At 37.0% G+C, this 11,517-nt stretch overlaps 1 protein-coding gene across 4 annotated transcripts; it reads left to right on the top strand.

The window, feature by feature from the left end:
* Nucleotides 1–1,661: 1,661 nt before the first annotated feature.
* On the top strand, nt 1,662–11,311 carry LOC121258066 (protein COFACTOR ASSEMBLY OF COMPLEX C SUBUNIT B CCB4, chloroplastic). 4 transcript variants are annotated; one of them, XR_005939323.1, is made up of 8 exons: nt 1,662–1,963; nt 4,643–4,742; nt 4,863–4,936; nt 5,421–5,605; nt 5,732–5,802; nt 5,900–5,983; nt 6,615–6,772; nt 10,911–11,311. XR_005939323.1 is itself a non-coding variant. In XM_041159415.1 (7 exons), the coding sequence occupies exons 1-7, from the start codon at nt 1,665–1,667 to the stop codon at nt 6,696–6,698; spliced, it is 897 nt and encodes a 298-aa protein (XP_041015349.1). In that variant the 5' UTR covers nt 1,662–1,664; the 3' UTR covers nt 6,699–7,108. The 4 variants fall into 4 exon arrangements, 1 of the variants encoding a protein (XP_041015349.1); XR_005939324.1 differs by lacking the exon at nt 10,911–11,311 and adding an exon at nt 6,857–7,108; XR_005939325.1 differs by lacking the exon at nt 10,911–11,311 and having other exon boundaries at nt 5,904–5,983; nt 6,615–6,652.
* Nucleotides 11,312–11,517: the final 206 nt, after the last annotated feature.

Raw genomic sequence — 11,517 nt, 5'->3', positions numbered from 1 at the left:
TCAAAATATTTATTAAATGTTTAATATTATCAAAAAAATAAAAAATAAAAAGATGAGAAATGTTAAGTTCATGAAAAAATTTCGTAAAAGTATAGTTTACAAATTGATATGATTAAATTAAATTTATTATATCTTTTTATAATAATAATGACATTTACGATCTAATATATTACAGCGAGGGGAAGAGTTAATATTGGTCTGGCCCAAACTAGGAGCCCAAGGCCCATCATCCATAGAGTATAGCTACTCAAAGAAGTTGGGTAGCCTAACGCAGACCCTAACTGATCTGGTTATTAGAGAGAGATAAACATCACATTATGAATATGGATAACGTGGTGATTAGATAATTCCAATACATCAGAGATAAGTCTTCTAATGGCTAAGCATTATGCAAAGTTAATTAGTTTATGGTAGTCATCTAATATTCTTCATGCCTATATATAGGGGCAACATGTAACTTTCAAATGAGCTGATTGATCATGCTTGAATTATTATCTCTTACTTATTGCTGACTTAAGCATTGGAGGTGTCATAGGCACACCGTGCCGCCTACTTAACAATTTGCAGGTTAACGATCACGACCAGAGGTGAGACACATCCTTTACAGTAAGTTATATCAGCTTATCAATGTATTTTTATGATAGGATCAAATATTTCTAAAAAAACTGTATAATGCATGTCTATCTTGCTCAAACTTAGTAATCTTTACGGTAGGTTTGGATAGTGAGTTGATATTTTGATAATATTTTGATATTAATTATTTATTATATTTTGTGTGAGAGTTTGAAAAAATTGTAATGATTAGATTAGATGAGTTGAGAAGCTCTCTCAATTCAAACAACCCCAGACAAAGGCCTCATTTGGTTTGGGAAACTCATCTCATCTCATATAATCATTACAAATTTCTCAAACTTCCATACAAAATATAATAAACAAGTTAAAATTTTCAAATTCTAAAATAAATATTATATTAAAAAATTATATTATAATAATATTTTTTCAACTTTCAAATTTGAGTCGGGCTACTCTACCACCCAGAGTAGCCCGCTCAAAGTGACCGATAGTGTTTTTCTAGTTTTTTTTTTCATTTTTCTATTCATATTTTTTTAATATATTTAAAAAATAAAAAAATACACTTAAAATCACTTCCTTAATCACTATGTTAAAAAAAAAAAAAGAGTCAAGCGGTCACTTTGAGTGGTCAAAGTAGGAGGCAAAGTAGTGTTTTCCTTCAAATTTTATCTTATCTTTTTTTTTTTTTTTTTCCTGTTTATCTGTGTAACCAAACGACCTTAATAAATAAAGTATTTAGAGCGGTGCTACTTTGCCGCCCGAGTAGCACCGCTCGGTGTTACCGCTAGTTGTAAAACTAGTTTTTTTTTTTCATATTTTTTTTCACATTTTTTTAGTGTATTTAAATATTTAAAAAAAAAATACATCAATACATTTAAAATTACTTTCTTCACCGTTTGGTAAAAATAAAAAAATAAAAAATAAATAAAACACCAAACGATTAAACCGTGCGATATACTTGTGGCGGTATAGTAGAGTTTTCCAAGTATTTAACTACCACCGATAGAGAACTCCCAGACAATTTTGAAGAGTGGCTACCACATTTTACATACCTTACCCTGAAAAACCTTTTTGTTTCATCTTATACTACGATGGAAGTAGGAAGTCTCCATTTCCATTGTCGTCCGATTCCATGGAGCCCCGAACTACGTCGTCGTACTAAGCCCACTTTGCCGCGCTTCTTATTCTTCTTTAGGGCTTCTTCTTCCTCTTCAAATTCAGGGGCAGATTATAAAGGGCCAAAGCCAAGGAGGGATTGGGTCGCTGATTTGGTCTCTAACAACGACGACGCCGTCCGGAGCTTGCCGATTTACGTTGGAGGGGCATCGCTGTTGGCTGTTCTCCTCAACCGCACCGTTTCGGGCATTGCTCCGGTTGCCGATGCCAGCAGGTAATGCTCTCAATAAACTCTTCGAAATTGTCTGCACTTTTTCGTGAACTACTTGTGCTTGCTAGCGGTTTGAACGATTTCGTAGGCGTTCGTTGTTGCCTTGTTGGTCCTGCTCTGGCTCTAATATGCTTTACTCAATTGCAGCTCAACGTTATATTTCCCACATTCAGGGAATGAAATTGATATGCAATGTGATTTTGGGCACTGCGTATTATAATTTGGGTATAATGAGTTCTAGCCAGACTTAGTGAATGCGCCTGTCGATGAATGGTTAGAGCCATTTTGAACCCAAAGCAGTTATTTTCTCCTATGTGTGCGTGTGCGTGTGTGTAATTGCACGCTTTTCTTTTTCTTGGTGTAGATTACGGGTGGTAAATAGTTGGTTTGGTTATTCGGGATCCATTAGGACACTGGACATCAAATAAACCAGAATGTATATCAACTGGAGCATTCGATTGCTGGTTTCTGCTTACTTCATTTGCTTCATGAATTGATGTATTTTTGCAGAGAAATGTTTGGTTCACAAATAGATCTTACAAAACAAATTCACAAACTGATGTGACTCAAGGTGGTGCATTAGATTGTTAAACTATTTTTAATATGAAGTATATCTAATGAATAACATTTAGCCACATCGATTTGTGAACTTACGTTTGTGAGATCTCTTTGTAAACCTCATGGGGTTCATTTTTGTAACTTCTTCACATGATGGAAAGGTTTTGATTTTCATAAAAAGGGCATAGAGAAGCTGGAAAAAAAACAACCTGGAGTCTTTGCTCAGTTTTCAGAAAATGGTTTCTTGCTGAATTTGTGCACGTGCATGTATCTTTGTGTTGTGGACACAGAGTTAGGTTGCATAGTCTGTTTAGTGTTTACTCAAAGATGAGAATAGGTATTCCAAATGTTTTGAACCCAAGAGTGGAAAAATGAGAATAAAGATATAATTGAGAATTGAGAGATGTATAAGTCAGGTCGATGCAGTAATCAGACTTATCAGCTTCTAGGTTTTCATCCAGTTCTCTTATGGAAAGAGAGAGGTAGGAATACAATGTGTAGGAATATAGGACACAGAGCACTGACATGGGTGGAGTAGAAGTCCAGCTAGAACATATTGCTTCTTTTGCTGGAGCTATATATATATATATTTATAAATAAACGATTGTATTAATAAGAATAGGCATAACCCAAGTACACAATATGGTATGCAAGAGGTAAAACTCCTATTTAGGAAGAAGAAATGGAAACAAGGAATTCATGAAAATCAAGGCCACTAAAATCTACAGATGTGGTACATAGAAATAGAGTTTGGACAAAAAGTAATCTAAGTTCTTCTAATGTACGCTCCTTGTCTTCGAACGTCCGGTCATTTCGCTCATTCCATAGGTACCATAGGATACAAATAGGAACCATTTTCCACACAGCTATGATTTTTCGAATACCTCCTAAATTTGTCCAGCTGGCCAAAAGCTCAACCACTATGGCAGGCATAACCCAAGCTAGCTCTAACCTGTTGAATACTTCATCCCATAGCACTCTAGCAACCTCACAATGCAGTAGAAGATGATCCACAGTCTCATCACTTTTCTTGCACATACAACATCAATCCACTATGATCACCCTACATTTCTATAAGTTATCCATTGTCAAAATATTGCCTAGTGAAGCTGTCCAAGCAAAAAATGTTGCTTTGGGAGGCACCTTATTTCGCCAAATCCTTCTCCATGGAAAATGATTGTTTTGCGGTTGTGTGAGAGACTTATAGAAAGAACGAACCAAGAATGTACCTTTGCTTGTGGGTACCCACCTCAACATGTCAACTCCTTGAGTGCTCGGTTTCATGGAGTATAGAAGACTGAAGAATTCCTCAAAGCTGCTAACTTCCCAATCTTGGGCTGCCCTTGTGAAATTTACGTTCCATTGGACTAGGTCACCAAATATCTCCATACAATCAACCACTAAAGCTTCTTTCTCACATGCAATCTTGAAAATTGAAGGGAATGAATCTTTAAGGGCATTATCTCCACACCATAGGTCGCTCCAGAATTTTATTCTAGAACCATCTCCCAACACCAGTCTAGTGTGACGAGCAAAACCCCTCACCCTCACCAAGTGAGGGTGAGGGGTTTATTCTAGAACCATCAATCACCAACTTCCACAAGGCTTCCGGTTTTATATAATAGCGCCACAACCATTTCTCAAGTAAGGCCCGGTTGAAGATCCTCAGATTTCTAATTCCCAACCCACCAAAAGTGATTGGGTCATCCCACTTAACCAGATGAAATTTGAAGTCATCCCCCAAACCACTCCAAAGGAAATCATGATGAAGTTTCTCGATACGGGTTGCCCCACTTGCTGGAATTGGGAATACAGATAAGAAATACGTTGGTAAATTAGACAGAGTGCTTTTGATTAAGGTGATCCTACCACCTTTCGACAAATACAATCTCTTTCAACCTGCCAATCTATTATTGGAGCTATATAAGTTCAAGTTTTTGTGCTTATTTTAGATTTCTAGTGGTATGTGGCATGTATTATACTCTTATGGAACTCCCTTTAAGTTATTCTTCTCTAAGTTCATCATTGCTTTTTACATGTTTTTCCAATAACTTTTAGATTAAAATCTATTATTTCTTTCAATATTCCATGCTTTTATTCATGTGAGCTTTATCCATGCTGCAGTTCACAGTCAAGAGCTGATCTTTTGGCACTTGGATTGGCTGTCACCAATATTCTAACTGGTCTAGTATGGCTGTCAATCCGACCAAAGCCTATATCTGTGGTTAGGGCTTCCCATCTGATTTTCAACCCTAATTCTTCTCTCATTTTTGTTGAACAGTTCAAGCTAGTTTTCAATCGCATCCAATCTGGAGCTTGTTGATTGGTTTTGTTTTGATTTCAGGTAAGTCCTGAAGGGGTTGAATGTCAGAGAATATATTCTCATCTCCCTGATTCTGTATCTTCTGAATTATTGTGGTAATACATGTTATGTCAACCTTTCTATGACCTTCACGATGATATTTATTCTCAACTGATTTATACTTTCTTGCAAAATTCATGTCTTTAGTGTTATGAAACATTGAGTAACTCACCTTTTACATCAAATTTTCAAGTGAGAGAGGCATAACAAAAAGACGATTTAATATCTACGGTGCTGATTTTCAAAACATTTTTTATGAGTATAATTTTCATAACATGTTGTGGTTTAGTTTAATATATGTTAACGTGTAAAATGGATGTCTCAATTTGATATTATAGTGTTGTTCCACTTAATCCCCATGTATTTGAAATAATGGTAGGGTTGCTGATGGAATAGAGAATTAATCTTAATATATTTATGAAATAAAGAACAATAATGTCTTGTTGGGTGTCAAACAGAGAGGAAAAAAAACCTTTGTTTTAATTTCCAGATATAGAAACTATCTGGTCTGCCTAATCCTTGCTTTTTATTGCTTCTCAGGGTGTGGGAATCTCTGTCAGATGTGACATGCTGCAGGACTCTAATTGTTGTTTATGATAGCCATTGTATCCTTCAAATTGGTTTTGCAGCTAAATCTTCTAATGGTGATGGTGAGCCTGTGGCAGTGGACTCTGTTAAACTAATGCAGGGATCCCTCTATCAGAATGTTATAAAATCTGGAGCTCGTAAGTTATTTGAATGAACTTCATATAAATCATCAGATGCTTCAAGTACTTGACCGAGTCATAAACTCTGCTAGATGTCCACCAAAACAAATTTTCTTTATTCTATCAATTTACCTTATTTTGCAGAGAGCTACTTGGCCAACCTATCTCTTTATCCTGGAAAGTCTGAGCTGCCATTTCTGCCTTCAAATACACAGGTATCATGCTTGGACTCAAGTTGACTTTGCTAGGTGAGCACAGTGTTTTAAAAATATTCATTTGAAAGGGAAACTTATATCACTCTCACTTTGCTAGGCAGTAATTCTGCAGCCACTTGGAGAGAAAGGAGTTGCAATAATTGGTGGTGACACCATTAGGGGTTTTACGACTTCTGATCAGGTGCTTCTCTCTTGGCTTAAAAATTTTAACCGTTCTTAGCCATTGATTAAAGAGTGAATCTATGGGACTGCTTTCTTCCTCCTATTCCTGGTCCCCTTTCTCATGTTAATTCTAATTGTCAAAGGATGCTTGGCATGATAGGTCTTGGGTATTAGTATCATTCGATACCTTTAGAATTCGAATAAAAATAATTTCAATATAAAATTGAGTTATTCCTGGCTATCCTCTTGCTATAAAACTTTGGCTTGGCAGTTGGCTGAATCAGGTGAATTGATTTATGGTTACATATCTAGGTCAACTTTACACGTTTCTCTAAACAGTCAAATATCATTGATCTCAATAGGCTCTATTTGTCCTTCAGGTGAGGAGATAGAAATCCATTCTTGCAGTTTTGTTCAACCTTTAATCATTCTGTCCAATTGTGGAGGAGTTCTCAATCAACATTTTTGAAGGATTCTGCATTTGTTTCATTCAAACATGTGATTAAGCATGTTGCTAGAAATTTTTTCATTTGAAATTGTGTATCTTTCTGCTCATTTGATCAAACTTGTAATCACAATTTTATCAATTATGTGAGCAGCTTGGATTTTTAGTTTCTGGCCTTTTGGATTATATATTTAAATGATTACAGGCATGGATTACTTTAATTGGAGAAAAGCTGGATGCTACGATTGCAAAGAATTTGAAAAACCTCACATTGTCGGCGCAAGAGTGACTCTGAAAGAAAGACTGATGTTAAGCTTACCAAAGATCATGTGTGCATAACATTTGTTGGGGCCTTTACGCAAGGTAACTTATCAGTCTTCTCATTCTGTTCTTGCTACTGAAAGTTTCAATCTTACTTTAAAATGGCTACAATGTTTCATTTCACAGTGCACACTGCCCTGTACTTTGAATGGATACTTATTCCTTTGATTTGCATTTCTGATTGGGCAAAGTAAAAAAAACCAAAAAAAAAAAGAGTTAAACCCCAGTATGTAGTTTTATATGCATATATTTGGAGTCAGGAAGTTAGCAACTTGAATATTTGAATCTGTGGATATACATTAAGCAGATTATCTAGCATGGAAATTCACTGTCAAAACAAAGATTCAAGCCAATGTCAAATTCTCAAGCTTTTGGTCAGTCTTAGAACTCTTGAACACAGGTTTTTTGATCGGTAAACAAGTTTTTATTGATCAAATGAGTAGGCAAGAGCCCTAGTAGACGGGACATATACAAGAGCAATGCCTAAGCATGCTAGTTTAGTGATACAAGGAATTCATGGAAGGTCATACCATGAAAATCAATAATTACAATCGATCAATGGAGTAAAGTATTGAAAAATAATTTCTAAGCTCATCCATTGACTGCTCTTGGTCTTCAAAACTTCTTTCATTCCTCTCCCTCCAAATGCACCACCATAGGCATATTGGGACCATCTTCCATATTGATTGCAATTTGAGAGTTGCCCTGAATATATCTCCAAGAAGTTAGGAGGTCGCTTACCCTTCTTGGCATCACCCAAGCTAGTCCCAGTCGAGCAAAGACTTCATCCCACAAAGTCATGACAATCTCACAATGAAGTGGTAGATGGCCAACGGACTCTCCATGCTTCTTGCACATACAAATCCAAATCTATGACTATGATTCGATGTTTCCTCAAGTTGTCTAGAGTGAGAATCTACCCCAAAGAAGCCGTTATACAAAAAATGCTGCCTTTAGAGGTTCCTTTGTCTTCCAAATGCTCTTCCATGGAAATAGGTGGAGTACACAAAGTCAAAGAACGCCGAAAAAGCATCAACTTCCCAATCTTGTGCATATTTGAGAAATGTAACATTCCATTGGAGAATACCATTGGATATGATTAATAGATCCGCAATCGAGCCTTCTTTCATTCTTGCTAAGCCATAAACTTGTGGATAAACTTCCTTGAGTGCCCTATCACCGCATCATACATCATGCCAAACTTTACCTCCGATTCATTACCCATAGTAAAGTGAATATTTCTTGCATATGTATCCCAACCTCTTCTTATATGCTTTCATAGCCCCACTCCATAAGGCTCACTCACCTCATTAGAAAACCATCCTTCCCATGGTTCTTCATGCTTCAATACGATGATAATCCTCCACAAGGCCCGTTCATGGTGATATATCCATAACCATTTGCCAAGCAAGGCTTTGTTGAAAGATTTCAAGTTCCGAATGCCCAAACCTCTTTTTTTAATGTGAGATCAAATTGTGACCCATTTCACCAAGTGGAAATTAAACTTGTCATTTATCCCTCACCCCCTCCCCCCCCCCCCCCCCCCCAAAAAAAAAAAAAAGAAAAAATCACGTTGGAGTTTCTCCATGGGATGAGCCACCTTGGCAGAGAGAGAAAATAAGTTGGCTAATTGGAAATAGAACTTTTGATTAGGGTCGCCCTACCACCTTTGGATAAATACATCTTCTTCCAACTAGCTAATTTCATCTCCATTTTTTCTAGGACATCATCCCAAATAGATCTCGATTTGAACATAGCACCCATTGGGAGGCCAAGATATTTCATAGGCAATTGAGATATCTTGCATCCCAAAATGGATGACATACTCTCCACATTAGGAACATCCCCTACTGACACTATTTTTGATTTGGCCAAGTTTACCTTCAATCTTGATGCAGCTTCAAAGCATAATAGGAGAGCCCTCAAGGCTTGAATTTGATCATGGATGGCCTCACAAAAGATTAAGGTATCATCAACGAATAATAAATGAGATATGTTGAGCGAGCCAGTAATTGCCTCCCCCACTAAGAATTCAGATATGAATCCACCCTCCATGATACCTGAAATCATCTTACTTAAAGCTTCCATCACAAAAACAAAGAGTAGTGGAGATACAGGGTCACCTTGTCTCAATCCTCGTGAGCTTTTAAAGAATCCTTTTGGCATGCCATTCACCAATATAGAGAAATAATCCGTAGAGATACAATGATGGATCCATGTACGTCATTTCATACCAAAGCCACATCTCTCGAGCATGTAAAGTAAAAATCTACAGTTGACATGATCATAGGCTTTTTGCATAACCAGCTTGCACAAAAGCCCTGGCTCTCTCGACTTGCGTCTACTATCCAAACATTCGTTGGCAATAAGTATTGAGTCGAGTATTTGCCTCTCAAAAAGGCATTTTGAGGCTTCGATATTAACTTCTCCAACACATTGCTCAACCTATTCGCCAGTACTTTGGAGAGAATTTTGTACGGCCTACTCACCAAGCTAATGGGACAATAATTTTTTACCTTTATAGTGCTAGGCTTTTTTGGTATGAGTGCTATAAAAGTTGCATTTTGGCTTTTTTCCAACCTTCCTTCCATTTTCATGAAATTCATGGAAGACCCCCATGATGTATTCTTTAAGCACTTCCCAACATGTTTGAAAAAAAGCTATAGAGAAAGCCATTTGGAACTGAAGCTTTGTCACCCGCCATGCATTTTAATACTTGCCTGACCTCTAAATCGTCAAGTGGCCTTTCAAGTTGTTCCATTTATTGTAAATCAAGAACATCAAAAGCAAGTCCATCTAGTCTCAGTCTCCAAGAAAATTGTTCTGAAAGCATACTCTCATAGGAATTGACAATGTGATCTGCGATATTGGTTTGGTTGGAGGTAGCCACCCCATCTATCATCAACATCTCTATAGCATTGTTTCTCCTATATGAGTTAGCCACCCGATGGAAGAACGTGGTGCATCTATCCCCTTCCTTGAATCATAATGCTCGCAATTTTTGTCTCCAAGATATTTCTTCCAAAGAGAAACCCTTTCAATGTTTGCAGTCACTTGGGTTTTATGAGCCTTCTTTGCTTCAGGTAGTTCTCTCTCCACTTCCACTCGCTCCAATCCCTTGAGTTCTTTTAAGAGAGTATTTTTTTTGGCCTTCCACATAACCAAACACTTGCTCATTCCACACCTTCAAATCTTTCTTCTGGGACTTCAATTTGCAAGCTAGGATATTGTTGGGGTTCCATGAAATTGGTAAGAATACCACCATTGTCAGACTCTCGAGAAATCCCTTTGACTTCAACCACATGTTCTCAAACTTGAAGTATTTTAGGCCTCTATGAAGACCTCCGCAATCCAGGAGGATGAGAAAGTGATTCGAACACAACCTGGGGAGTCTCTTTTTAGTAAGGTCTGGACTTGAACACAAGTGTCAAGTTATTTCTCTAATCCTGGCTTTACCATGGGTTAATCTTACTCCTAATTGAAAAAAAGAAACACCTTACCCCTAATGGGATAGATCGGTATATATTGTTTCCTCCTGAAAGTGAAAGAGGAAAATAAGACTAGCATCCACATTAAATTCAACGATTTGCAATCACCAGCTCTAATTGTGCTCCACCTATCTAGTAGTTAGAGCATAAAACTTTTGTTCAGGTTACATTCCTTGTCCTCTCCTAAATCACTTCAACTCTCTCTCTCTCTCTCTCTCTCTCTCTGTTTTTTTTTTGGGTATTATATTTTGTTTTTGCTTTTTTGGATATTGTGAGCAATATTGTCCCTTTGCATCCGAAACTTTGAAAATGGATTCCTTAAAAAATTTTGCATGTCCTGGTCAAAATGAATGTATTTAGATATTTTAGTGTACCGAAGGAGATAGGATGTTAAGCTTTGAATTATGAGCAATGCCACTCTTTAACCTTGATTTTGTCATCCCTAGTCATATTTGCTACGCTAACAATTTTGAGTGGGTTTTTTATTCAAGTGCTTGAATTTATAAACCAATTATAATGTGCCACATAAACAGTGACTAGGAATAACAGAATCAAGGATGAAGAACATCATTTTCTTGAATTATTTGGAAGTATCATTTTTTTAAAAGAATTGCTCATACAGTTCTATGTATCTTTTGTATGGAATCCTGTATTGAACTGACCAGAAGTTAAAACTAATATTCCCTTTCCAGTGAACCTGGTAACGATACTTCCAAATGGGATGATACAGAAATCAGGTTCATTAGTAGTGGCGACTTCTGAGTATGCTTCAAACCTCACGGTCACTTGAACCTTTGTGGGTTATAACCCGATCATGCTCTTCAACCTTTCAAGTTGCAAAACTAGTCTATTGATTACCCATTTCTAAGGTACATGCCTCACAAATTTCATGCTGAACTTTCATGTATTGTTCAGATATGTGATACATCACAGACTCCCATGTCTATACTCCCCTAGATTTTATTAATTGTATCATCCCATGTCCTACTTTTTAATGTAATATTCTTCCTATAACATTAAGCAAAGAAATCGACGTATCATTCAACAAGTTTTTAAACAGAAATGTGGAAAAAAACTGCATTCCATTTCATGATATCATGAACTTCTGCAGCTGGTCGAGCTGGTTGGCTCAAGTATTGCAAAGCAGTTAGTTAACGCAACTGCACACATTGAGTCGGGGCGCATACCAGCTCTTGACTGCAAGAGAAGGCCGAAGGGTTCTACAATAGTGGCAATGATACAAATCCAGCAATTTAAAAACCCTTTTGTTACGTAGGTATGATCCCGGTCCATAATCAT

This window comes from Juglans microcarpa x Juglans regia, chromosome 3S, assembly GCF_004785595.1.
Source record: "Juglans microcarpa x Juglans regia isolate MS1-56 chromosome 3S, Jm3101_v1.0, whole genome shotgun sequence".
NCBI classification, from domain to species: Eukaryota; Viridiplantae; Streptophyta; class Magnoliopsida; order Fagales; family Juglandaceae; genus Juglans; species Juglans microcarpa x Juglans regia.
This window is presented reverse-complemented; position numbering and strand designations above follow the sequence as displayed.

Bases quoted from the DNA above. Each gene is read 5' to 3' on its own strand.
- LOC121258066 (XM_041159415.1), top strand. From the start codon at position 1,665: ATGGAAGTAGGAAGTCTCCATTTCCATTGTCGTCCGATTCCATGGAGC. The intron at 5,803-5,899 runs GTATCATGCTTG...TCACTTTGCTAG, and splicing joins TTCTGCCTTCAAATACACAG to GCAGTAATTCTGCAGCCACT. The intron at 5,984-6,614 runs GTGCTTCTCTCT...AAATGATTACAG, and splicing joins GTTTTACGACTTCTGATCAG to GCATGGATTACTTTAATTGG.